General features: G+C 41.3%; 1 protein-coding gene across 1 annotated transcript in view; it reads right to left on the reverse strand.

Moving 5' to 3' along the window:
* Positions 1 to 383: 383 nt before the first annotated feature.
* LOC145399688 (ionotropic receptor 21a-like) overlaps positions 384 to 13,566 on the reverse strand; it is a 32,117-nt gene continuing 18,934 nt past the window's right edge. The window contains exons 9-11 of the mRNA XM_080272235.1: positions 13,016 to 13,281; positions 9,011 to 9,145; positions 384 to 390 (exon numbers count right to left, since the gene is read on the reverse strand). Of these exons, the coding sequence (XP_080128361.1) occupies positions 384 to 390; positions 9,011 to 9,145; positions 13,016 to 13,281 (408 nt within the window). The remainder of the gene's footprint in view (positions 391 to 9,010; positions 9,146 to 13,015; positions 13,282 to 13,566) is intronic.

A 13,566-nucleotide genomic window follows, 5' to 3' on the forward strand; every position in this document is an offset into this window, starting at 1 on the left:
GATCTCCAGTACTCTGTGAAAGGTCATCAACCTCAGAGTCAGTCAGCATGGCAAAGAAAGTATCAGCCTTAGAAATAACATGTGGCACCTCATTAGTATGAATATCACCACTATCAAGATGGAATTTTGCCATCACGGCTTTAGTTACAGCACAGGCAGAGAACAGTGAAAGTCATTCATCTTCCAGAGCTTTGGCCTCTCCTCACTTATGGGACTTTTTGATACATAGGGGACTGCACTCACTTGTCCTCCTGCTAAGTCATTATCCAGAAGGAAATGGACCCCTTTCAAGGGAAACTGGTTAACGATGCCCACACATAATGGACCTGTAACTAGTTCTGACTGAAGCTCCACTTTAGCCAGAGGAACAGGGACATAATCAGCTACTCACTGAAATAAGACACATTCATCAGGATCAGCAACATCTATTATCTTCATTCAGGATAAGAGACTGATAAGCATCTGTCTTGGAGCAGTCGACTTAAGCTAAAATTTATTAAGATTTTCCACTTTAGATATGTCGAGGCACGGTTTACAAAAAATTATCATACATCAAGATTTGTCAGTACCAGGGTATATAACTATGTAATTAGATTCAGACCAAAATTATTATGCTATCCTGGTAGAGGCCACCATATTATTTCTGCTGCGGAATATGCAGGGAGAATTCTGGTTCTGAGGGTTAAATCAAGGGCAATGACACTTAAATAAATATACCTTACTTACAAAATATCTACGCAGCACATCACTGAATTAGGTTCTTTTATTTAACCCGTCGTGTGTCGGCTATTTTTAGCCCTCTGGGTCACCCTAGTGCTGGCCATTTTTTGACCTTTCCTTTTTTTGGCTAAAATGATAGATTTTGATGTGGAAACAACGAATTTCGCCATTAAAATGGTCACCGAGGCTCGGAAATCAGTTTTATTGAGTCCTGTGTACTCGTGTACAGGAATAGCCAATCTCTCACACTCACCACTTACATGAGAGAAAGCCGTTTTCTATGTAAGGTATACTTAGGTGTTGATGCTGGGAAGGTATAGCAATGTTCAGTACACTTTTCTGATCACTTATTACTACAGCATTTCTCACTGTGAATGCATTATCTTACTCTTACTTGAAGATAGGTACAACCTGACTTCATTACGTACAGTCCTGGCACTTGCAAGAAGGTATTTACAACTTGACTTCATTATATAGTCCTTACACTTACACAAAAACATTTACAACTTATACTTACATGAAAATATTTACAAAATGCCTTCACTATGTACAGCACTGGGTGAGGCACACAAGGAGAGTGAGGCAGAGCGAGCGTGAGGGGGGTAGTGAGTGAGTGTATGGCCTTGACAGCCTGAGGGATGGTAGAGGAACAGTTACCTTACATGCCTGCCAATTTTTACCCGTGAATCTTGAAAAATGCGATCACAATGAAGTTTTTTATTTTAGATCATTTCAAAACGGCACTGGCACTGGCTGCGACATTATGTCAGATCATTTTAAAACGGCACTGGCATGCAGCGGGTTAAAAAAACAGATGCACTGTGGGACACTTCTGACTGAAACAGAATCACTGACAAGCCTTCCCAAAGAAGATCTCAGACACCTCAATAGTTTACTGAATAGGAAGTTACATTACTAGGCTGCTATGTACAAGTAAATTACAAATTCTTATAAAAGCTGACGACTTGATGTCTTGGAGTACTACTTAATCATTAACTAAGGGAAGGATTTAAAGGAGGGTGGAATTGAGAGAGAGAGGTGCTCTGTTCATGTATCCCAGCAGCCATGGTTCTTTTCTTTCACTGACCTATCTGAGCAGCGGCAATATATGTTTTGTACAATGCTTCGAGAGGATGGTAACACTAGATTATTCAGGTGGAATTGGTTTCTGCATTTTGTGTGAGCAGTGCTCATCACTTGGGATCGGCTTTACCTACTTTCCCTCTTTGTAATTCGACATACGTTGATCCTATTCATTGCTTATATGCCGTGCTCCAAAATGGGTTGTAGTTGAGTCAGAAGCGAAGGTAACATGACTCAGGGTCTTGACATGATCACAATAGATGGTCAAACCCCAGATTAATGACATGGCAGCGGCCACGAACGGAGTACTATGGGTTCTCCCAGTATGCAAGAATTTGGTCACAAAAAGTGCCACATATTGGAAATTTCACATACTCGAAACCATTGAATCAATAGAAATATATATGGTCGACATCCCACCCTATCTCTGTTATTTATAGTCCCTCCCCATTACTGGCAATCATTTCAAGAAAGTCTTTTGCTCAAAGAAAGAATAATAGGACTGGGAATCTAGTGTACTAGGTAGCATTCCATTTGTATAATTGCAAGATTAGTAACCTTGCTGCAGCAGACCACTTGGTGGCCTCCGTAAGTCTTGATAGTTCGAAAAAAAACCACGTTGTTCTTGAATTCCTCACTGTCGATTCACCCAAGCCAGGTTCACATCCAATGTTTGACTTCCTTTTACCTTGCTAATTCAGTTCTATAGCCTTCATTATCAGCTCCAAAGTGATCTTACTCTTGGCTTGAAGCAATGAGGCCATGATGTAACAGGTAAGCAAGAGCGGGTTTCTACAGTGCTAAAAACACCAAAATATGGAAGCGCAGTGGGGGCAAACACAGTCTGAGAGTCTTGAGACTTGCAAGACACCCTGAGGGAGGGAAAGGGTGGGAAATCGATCAGCCATCTGAAGATGGCTTCAGATACTACCATTTTGAGCAGGATCACCGTTTCTTCTTGCTTTCAGACGACTGATTCGCATCTTACAATCACATTTGGTATCTATCTACCTATCTCTCTCTCTCTCTCTATCTGTATATATATATATATATATATATATATATATATATATATATATATATCTAAATATATATATATATATATTTTAGGAGATTTCAATGCTCACCACCACCTTTGGCTCTCCTCTCCTTTCACTGATCCACCTGGTGAACAAGCCTATATCTTGTCTATCCTTAATGACCTAAAGCAGCTTGAACAGCACCCTACCTGTATCCCAGACCACCTTGGAGAGAGCTCCAGCATACTTGACCTCTTCCTTACAACTAATCCTTCTGCTTACACTGTTAATCTTTTCTCTCTGTTGGGCTCCTCCGATCACAACTTTATCACCTTAACCTATCCTATCACTTTGCTATGGCCTGTGGACCTTCCAAAGAAACTTCGTCTGTGGCACCTTGGAGATGCAGACTGGGAGGCCCTTAGGCAGTGTTTCTTTAATTTTCCCTGGAATGATTATTGCTTCCATGGCCGGGAGCCATCTGAGTGTGCCTTGCACATTACGGAGATTATTCTCTCAGGCATGGAAGCATACATTCCTTTCTCATATCCTTTGTCTAATGCAAGAAAGCCTTGGTATAACCACGCTTGTTCTAATGCTGTCCGCAACAAGGAGAGAGCCTATAAAAGGTACCGGACCCAACCCACCCCTGAATCACATCATCGTTACATTACTGCCCGGAATCGTGCTAAGTCTGTTCTTCACTCTGCTAAAAATAATTTCATTCGTACTAAATCCTCTCAACTCTCCAACTTGAATTCTCCCTGCTCCTTCTGGCACCTTGCCAAAAACCTTTCTAACAACTTAATCTCATCATCTTTCCCTCTTCTTTTCTACTCTGATGGTTCTGTAACTATTTCTTCTACTGATAAAGCTGATTTCTTCACTTAGAATTTCTCCTCTAATTACACCTTAGACAGTTCCGGTGCTGTTCCTCCATCACTTCCCCCCTCTGACTTCCTCATGGCTGACATTAAAAATTCTTCAATTGATGTATCCTCTGCCATCACAGGCCTCAATACTAACAAGGCATATGGGCCTGATGGGGTCCCTCCTGTTGTTCTCAAGAAATGTGCTTCTATTCTTACACCCTGCCTAGGCAAACTCTTTCTCCTTTATCTATCAACTTGTACCATTCCTTTTTGCAGGAAGTTTGCTCTCATTCAGCCAGCCCAAAAGAAGGTTGACCATTCCCAACCCTCTAACTATCTCCCAATTGCTTTAACATCCTGTATCTCAAAAGTTTTCGAGTCAATTCTTAATAGAAAAATTTTAAAGCATCATTCCTTTCACAACCTTCTTTATGATCGTCAGTATGGATTCTGTCAGGGACGCTCCACTGGCGATCTTGTCACCTACCTTTCAGACTCCTGGTCATCCTCCTTTTGAGACATTGGCGAAAGCTTTGCCATTGCACTATCTTGACATCTCAAAGGCCTTCGATCGAGTCTGGCATAAATCTTTAATTTCCAAACTGCCATCTTATGGTTTCTATCCTTCTTTCTGCGCCTTCATCTCTAGCTTCCTTTCTGGTCATTCTATAGCCGCTGTTGTAGACGGCCGTCGTTCTTCTCCTAGATATATCAACAGTGGTGTTCCTCAGGGCTCTGTCCTATCACCAACTCTCTTCCTTTTATTCATCAATGCCCTTCTAAGCTGTACATGTAACCCTACCCACTCGTACACTGATGACTCCACCTTCAGCTTTCCATTTGGTTCCCCCATCGTCCATCTCAGCAGTTACTTCAACAAACAAGGGATGAGGCTATGGGAGACCTAATATTTGAATTGACTTGTATCTCTAACAGGGGTAAAAATAATCTTGTTGCTTGTAATGCATCAAAGACTCAGTTCTTACACCTATGAACCCGACAAAATCTTCCACAGGTGTACCACTAATGTTTAATAATATTCAGCTTAATCCTGCTTCATCCTTGAACATGCTTGGGGTTTCATTTACTCGGGACTTATCTTGGAGAGATCATATTACATCTCTTGTAAAATCTGCTTCCAAGAGATTAGGTGTGCTTAGCAGACTCTGTTCCTTCTTCACCCCTGCAATATTTTTGATTCTGTACACGGGTTTTATCCACCCCTGTGTGGAGCACAACTCGCATGTGTGGGGAGGTTTCCCACGTACAGCCCTTCTCAACAGGGTGGAGTCAAAGGCTTTTCGTCTCATTAACTCTCCTCCTCTTATTGACTACCTTCAACATCTGTCTCTTTGCCACACTGTTGCATCTTTATCTCTTTTCTATCGCTACTTCCATGGTCACTGCTCCTCTGAACTGTCTGCTTGTATTCCTCCACCTCTACGACAGGTGCGTAGCACCTGTCTAAAAGCAAACTGTCATCCCTTTTCTGTCCAACTCTCTAATGCATGAGTTAACCGTTACTCCCAGTCCTTCATTTATGCAACATGTCAGCTCTGGAACTGTCTCCCTCTGTCTGTATTTCCTGCTTCCTATGATCTCCAGTTTTTCAAACAAAGTGTGTCTAGGCACCTCGAAATGATCAGATCTTGAATTTGGCTCTCTCCTGTATTTTGTTTTTCTCTTGGAGGGAACGGTTATTGCGGGCTCATGGCCTTTGGTTCCTACTTCCTATCGGATGTCACTGATTGCGTTGCGCAGTTGACCCTTGTGCGATGTGGTGTGGTGAGGATCTGTCCGTTCTCCCCTTTGGGGTTAAGATGCGAATGAATGTGTTTGAGTGGATGAGTAAATGGGGAGTGTGTCGTCTTGTCTTGGCTACCTCCCTTTCCTAGGGGGAAGCAGCCTAGGTATATATATATATATATATATATATATATATATATATATATATATATATATATATATATATATATATATATATATATATATATATATATATATATATATATATATATATATATATATATATATATATATATATATATATATATATATATATATATATATATATATATATATATATATATATATATATATATATATATATATATATATATATATATATATATATATATATATATATATATATATATATATATATATATATATATATATATATATATATATATATATATATATATATATATATATATATATATATATATATATATATATATATATATGTATATATATGCCTGAATCGAGTTCGCATAATTATTAGGTGTTTTGCATATGGAGATCCCACATATAGGAAGACCCCACTGTATAGCGTAAGGTTTAAAGTAAGTAAAACATTAACTGTCTCCCTTAATGGCCCTTGTGGGGTCGACAGGCCCAAATAATAAGTCTGCTTGCTATTCTTTCTGGCTCCAGTTACTTACCTTGAATGGCACCAAGTTCTTCTGCAATGTGAACCCCGTGGACTGCAGTCTTAAGATTATCTTTTCCCGCAGCTCACTTGTTTCCTTTCAGGGGATAGGGAGCGAGCTGAGAGACGTTTACATAACCGGACAGTGGAGCAGCTCAGTTATATCGGTACCCCCACATGAAGGCGTCCCTCTCCAGCACCTTCATTTACCTTAAATAGATCTTTCAACTCGAGAAGTTAGACATAGCCCTCAGTAACTTGTCTACTAGGAAGTTTTTTCTAAACTGACCTTAATCGTGTGGCAGGTGTAAGGCTAACAAAATCTGTACAGGGTATTCTGGAAGGTGGGAATAACTTCGGGAAATGAGAGATGAAGTATATTTAAATAACAAATGTTGATCTACATGGCTTCAGTTCTTAACCGCTACCAAGCTACATTTACTGAAGACCTTTACCAAGCTACCTTTACTGAAACACTTATCGGTAAGACTTTATGGGAGACCAATTTCCCCCATAAGGTCATCAGTAACTCTAACTCCATAAGTGTAAAATATGGCATCCGTATTGATATAAAATTGTTATTAATAATTCCTTCATCTATCATTTCATTGAGTTATGTCATCGGGTTGAAAAGTTTCATTCTTTAAGAATGGTGACGCCTTGTTTATTCTCACTACTTCCTGTCAATCATGGTCAGTTTATGATAGACCTTCAGTAATGAAGGGGTTTTAAAGAAGGGTAAATCCAATTCCCTTGAGTTTCAAATATCTCCCTCAGCCAAATACAAATATCTGGAGATAATATGAATATGATGAAAACTCCTAGGACTAATGGTGATAAAAAATTTTCTGTATACAGTTTCGTCTTGTATCCATTGCCTACTACCCACAACTTAGGGTGGCCATGAAATGAAAGGGTATTTGATGTGTATTTCCAACCGCTCCTATTCAATGACCTTCTCCATAGCCCCATATTACAGTCGAGAGAGATAACAGTGAAACGAAGGACAATGTCCAACATAATTCATATTGAAAGATTAAAAAAAAAATAAAATTAGCTCACATCAAAATTCTTACAAGAGAACACATTAACTTCCTCAGTGCCATATAGCGAAGGAAAGTGTATGGTGCCTTCATGGACTTGGAGAAAGCTTATGACAGAATAGATAGGCAAGGTATGTGGAAGGTATTAAGAATATATGGAGTGGAGGGGAAATTGTTGAGTGCTGTGAAGAGTATGTACGAGGGAGCTAGGGCTACGGTGCGAGTGGATGGTGAGCTGAGCGAGTTCTTTGATCTCAATGTGGGACTGAAACAGGGTTGTGTGATGTCTCCATGGCTGTTTAATATATACATGGATGGGGTTGTAATGGAGGTGCAGGGTAGGGCAGTGGATGTGGGGGTGGCTCTAATGAATGAGGGTGAGATTTGGAAGCTTCCGGTGTTGCTGTTTGCTGATGATACAGTACTGTTGAGTGAAGATGAATGGGAGTTGCAAGGTTTGGTGAATGAATTTGGGACAGTGTGTAGGAGGAGGAATCTGAAAGTTAATGTAAACAAAAGTAAAGATATGGTGTTTGAGAGGAATGAAGTCACAGAGTGTGCAGTGAGGTTGGATGGTGAGGATATGGAGAATGTGAGTGCATTCAAGTACTTGGGTAGTGTGATGAGTCAGGCTGGAACTTTGGAGGATGAAGTGCGTGAAAGGGTACAACAGGGAAGGAAGGTTGTTGGTACACTGAAGGCAGTGATGAGAAATAGGGAGGTGAGTATGGAAGTTAAGAAGTCACTGCATGATGGTATTGTGATCCCTACCCTGACGTATGGAAGCGAGGCATGGACCTTGCAAGAGGGGAACAAGTCAAGAGTGAGAGCAGTGGAAATGAGTTACTTGAGAGGAGCATGTGGAGTGACGTGGAGGGACAGGTTGACGAATGAAGAAGTGAAGGAACGCTGTGGGGTGGATATGGATGTGGTTGAGAAGATTAGGAGAAATACACTGAGGTGGTTTGGACATGTGAAGAGAATGGAGAATGAAAGACTGACTAAGAGGGTGTATGTAGGTGAGGTGGAGGGAGGGAGAGGGAGAGGTAGACCGAGGATGAGGTGGAGGGATGTAGTTGAGAGTATATGAGGGAGGGGGGTGAGTTGGGGGGAGGGTAGTCAAATGGTGGGTGACAGAGCGACTTGGAGGCGTTTTGTCTGCGGCCACCCTTTGCGGGATTAGGGCGTCGGGCTATAGATAGATAGATAGATATAGATTTTGAGGGGGGAAAATTCTCAGTGTGCCCGCCAATTTGTCTGGCCTTTTCCGAGAATACATTTCATTCTTTCCTCCATCCCCTTTACACGGTTCTACCAATCCTCCAACGCACAAACAATGATTGTGCTGCACTGCCTGGACCAAGGAAAGAGTGAGTATGAAATAAAATGATGTTTATGATGTGGTAGATTTCGTAAGAGTTTCGAGTGTATGAACATCCCCAACAGGCAAAATGAGTTATGAACAAAAATGTGTATGAGAAAACTAATAAGGGTTAGTGTTCAAACAAAGCATGGTACAGTTGATAAAAAAAAGCTGTCTGTGCACTGTAAGCATTAAATAGACTGACACCATGGATGATGTCTACTGATAAATGTCTGATTATTTAACCTCATTGGTACATCTGCTTTGATGAGAATGTCATATATCGCTGGCTATTAACATTTCCTCTGATTACTTTTAGTATAGACATATCGAGATGACAGGAGATTAATCTTCTTTTATTTTTACATCCTCTTTATATAATTTTGGACACCATTGACTCTTCCTTGAGCAGTACATTTTTGATTGCCTGTATATAATTATGGCCAATCCTGCACAGTTCCTAGGGCTACAGAACTCACCTGTTCCTAAGAGTATTATTGAGTCCCTCCATCAAACTTCCTCCCATGTGCATTAAAGTCCCTAATGTCTTGTATGCCTCAGAGTCGGAGTTGGAGAAAAGCTTTTTGTAATCAGGACCGTAGGACATCGTCACCCTAGCGAAGAGGATGAGGCAATATCAACTTCAATGATACAGTAGTCATTTATAGTCTGAGTAGCACAGTAACATTTTTAGGGAAGTTGTGAACAGTTATGTCATTTATTAACATTTGACATACTAGAAGTAGCAGACAAACCATCGTCAAGAATTTTAATGTTATTCATAGAGGTCGCACGGCTTCTATGGACAGTAATGAATCAAAACGATATATATATATATATTTTTTACACAACATTTACCGCAAAAATGAGGCAATACATGAAAATAAATAAAGTGTGTCTGTATGGCTTGGAGTATAGATTTGAAATCACCGGAAGGGTAGTATCCCATGTTTTCAAACGACCCAGAAACAAAACAAACATACAGTACACATACACACACACAAAAAAAAATGTTAAGAGTTAGGGATTTCTGCCATTTGTGTTTTAATATTCAAGCGTTGTATTTAAATTACATTGCAAATTATAATTTATGTAGATATGCACGAGAATCAAGGTTGAATGTGCATATATATATATATATTTTTTTTTATGCGAGGAAGAAGGAACCAAAGGCCATAAGCCCGCAGTAACAGTTCCCTCAAATAGAAAAACAAAATACAATAGAGAGCCAAATTCAAGATCCAATCATTTTGAGATGACTGGACACACTGCATTTGAAAGACTGGAAATCATAGGCAGCAGGAAATACAGACAGAGGGAGACAGTTCCAGAGCTGACCTGTTGCATAAATGAAAGACTGGGAGTAACGGTTAACTCTTGCATTAGAGAGTTGGACAGAAAAGGGATGAGAGTTTGCTGCCAGACGGGTGCTACGCGCCCGTCTTAGAGGTGGAGGAATGCAAGCAGACAGTTCAGGGGAGCAGTGACCATTAAAGTAGCGATAGAAAAGAGATAAAGATGCAACAGTGTGGCGAAGAGACAGAGGTTGAAGGGAGTCAGTAAGAGGAGGAGAGTTAATGAGACAAAAAGCCTTTGACTCCACCCTATTGAGAAGGGCTGTATGTGGGGAGCCTTCCCCACACATGAGAGTTGTACTACACACAGGGGCGGATAAAACCCCTGTATAGAGTCAACAATTGTGCAGGGGTAAAGAAAGAGCGGAGTCGGCTTAGCACACCCAATCTCTTGGAAGCAGATTTTACAAGAGATGTAATATGATCTTTCCAAGATAAGTCCCGAGTAAATGAAACCCCAAGCATGTTCAAGGATGATGCAGGATTAAGCTGAATATTAGTAAACATTAATGGGTTTACCTGTGGAAGATTTTGTTGGGTTGATATGTGTAAGAACTGAGTCTTAGATGCATTAAAAACAACCATATTATTTTTACCCCAGTCAGAGATACGAGCCAAGTCAGACATTAGGTGTGCCATAGCCTCATCCTTTGTTTGTTGAAGCAACTGTTGAGATGGGCGTTGCAGGAACCGAATGGAAAGGTGAAGGGTGGAGTCATCAGTGTATGAGTGGATAGGGTTAGATGTACAGCTTAGAAGATCATTGATGAATAAAAGGAAGAGAGTTGGTGATAGGACAGAGCCCTGAGGAACACCTCTGTTGATAGATCTAGGAGAAGAACGATGACCGTCTACAACAACGGCTATAGAACGACCAGAAAGGAAGCTAGCGATGAAGGCACAGATAGAAGGATAGAAACCGTAGGAGGGCAGTTTGGAAATTAAAGATTTATGCCAGACTCGATCGAAAGCCTTTGAGATGTCAAGTGCAATGACAAAGCTTTCGCCAAAGTCCCGAAAAGAGGATGACCAGGAGTCTGAAAGGTAGGTGAGAAGATCGCCAGTGGTGCGTCCCTGACGGAACCCATACTGACGATCGGAAAGAAGGTTGTGATGGGAAAGATGCCTTAAAATTTTTCTACTGAGAATTGACTCGAAAACTTTTGAAATACAGGACGTTAAAGCAATTGGACGATAGTTGGAGGGTTGGGAGTGGTCACCCTTCTTTGGGACTGGCTGAATGAGAGCAAACTTCCAGCAAGAAGGAAAGGTACAAGTTGACAGAAAAAGGCGAAAGAATTTGCCTAGGCAGGGTGTAAGCACAGAAGCACAGTTCTTGGGAACAACAGGAGGGACCCCATCAGGCCCATATGCCTTGTTAGTACTGAGGCCAGTGATGGCAGAAAATACATCAACTGAAAAAATTTTAATGTCAGCCATGAGGAAGTCAGAGGGGGGAAGTGATGGAGGAACAGCACCGGAATCTTCTAAGGTAGAATTGGAGGAGAAAGTCTATGCGATGATATCTGCTTTATCAGTAGAAGAAATAGCTACAGAACCATCAGAGTAGAAAAGAGGAGGGAAGGATGATGAGGTAAAGTTGTTAGAAAGTTTTTTGGCAAGGTGCCAGAAGGAGCGGGAAGAATTCGAGTTGGAGAGTTGAGAGCATTTAGTATGGATGAAATTATTTTTAGTAGAGAGAAGAACAGACTTAGCACGATTCCGGGCAGAAACGTAAGGGTGATGTGATTCAGGGGTGGGTTGGCTCTGGTACCTTTTGTAGGCCCTCTCCTTGTTGGCATTAGAACAAGCGTGATGAAACCAAGGCTTTCTTGCGTTAGTCAAAGGATATGAGAAAGGAATGTATGCTTCCATGCCTGAGAGAATAACCTCCGTAATGCGCAAGGCACACTCAGATGGCTCACGGCCACGGAAGCAATAATCATTCCAGGGAAAATCAAAGAAGTACTGCCTGAGGGCCTCCCAGTCCACGACTCCAAAATGCCACAGATGACGTTTCCCTGGAGGGTCCACAGGCCATACTGGAGTGATAGGACAGGTTAAGGTAATAAGGTTGTGATCGGAGGAGCCCAACGGAGAGAAAAGATCAACCGAGTAAGCAGAAGGATTAGTTGTGAGGAAGAGGTCAAGTATTTTGGAGCTCTCTCCAAGGCGGTCAGGGATACGGGTAGGGTGCTGTACAAGCTGCTCTAGGTCATTAAGGATAGAAAAGATGTAGGCTTGTTCACCAGGTGGATCCGTGAAAGGAGAGGAGAGCCAAAGGTAGTGGTGAACATTGAAATCTAGAATGGAGATTTCAGAGAAAGGAGAAATGGATAGAATGTGTTCCATCGTAGAAGTAAGATAGTCGAAGAATTTTTGATAATCAGTAGAATTAAGGGGTAAACAGCACAGATATATTTAGTCAGAGAATGACAGGAAAGCCGAAGCCAGAGTGTAGAGAATTCAGAAGAATCGAGTTCAGGAACACGAGAGCAAGATAAGTCGTTGTGTATATATAAAGTAATAAAACCTCTGTTTCATGGAGTTACAAAGGATTTTGCTTATTAAGGTTTTTGGGTGTGTCTGAGCTATCTCTACATAAAGTCTACTGGTACCCTAATGGAACTGCCGCTCTATAAGTCTGAGTCCCCGGGCTTTGTAGGTATGTAGGAGATTTGTCAGTCTGAAGTGAGCCTTTCGGTAGAGGGTTCTATTTCTGTGCTGAGCAATAAAGGGCTGGAAACCATATTATGCATCACTTCATTTCCATGCATTCTTTTTGCAACCTAATTTTCTGTACCGCTTGGATCATCCTTGTCGTGAGAGAAGGTTGAACTGTGATCCTAGGGGTGATAGGAGTTAAAACCAGGAGCTACTTTGGACATAGAGTGACGAGTGACCGCGTATGTACTCCTTAATTCATTCATTCTCCTTGTGAAGCATCAGTGAAAATGGACTCAGTTCGACTGTGTAGTGGGAAGACTTAGAAAGGACACCTGCACTATCTCAGAGATATGTTAAAAGTGCCATGAAATCCCCATTTCCCTCTTAATTTGTCCAAGCTCGTATTTTCATAGCAAACCAATAAAGCTTTACTGTACATACAGTATACTAACAACTCCTCACCTATCCACGGCTTTGACGAGTTCTTCTACCGTCTCCGGCCTGGGAGGCAGCTTAGGAAGGGTGAGGGAGGAGACGAGGCTGCCGCGATATACTGTGCCCACCACCACACCAAAGAACAGCCATGTGCCCACCAGGATGTGGTTGGATTGGCTGGTTGACAGACGGCCGTAGAGTCCCTGGCCCAGCAGACTGCCCAGTGCCTCCATCACCACAGACCCAGTACTCAGGACTCCATGACGCCTCTGCCACGTCTTGGTACTCGTAATCTGAGAAGTAAAGCCAGTTGTTAAACACTTGTAATTTCAATATATGTATGACATCAAATTCATTTTGACATAGATTCGATGGAAGGATGTCTCAGCATTTTCTTCCTAGTCCATTAGTGATACTACCATCCATTATATACTCCCTGAACCTGTTCCTCCATATCTTTGTTGCTTACTTCTTCCAGGCAGATCCACTCTCATACATTAACCTAGTCTTGTTTCATTCTTTCCGTTAGTTTTATTTGGAAGGCTCACCTGATAATGCTTCGATATATTTCCCAAGTA

This window comes from Coenobita brevimanus, chromosome 50, assembly GCF_032717465.1.
Source record: "Coenobita brevimanus isolate Jiangsu-jjx chromosome 50, ASM3271746v2, whole genome shotgun sequence".
In the NCBI taxonomy this organism is placed as follows: domain Eukaryota; kingdom Metazoa; phylum Arthropoda; class Malacostraca; order Decapoda; family Coenobitidae; genus Coenobita; species Coenobita brevimanus.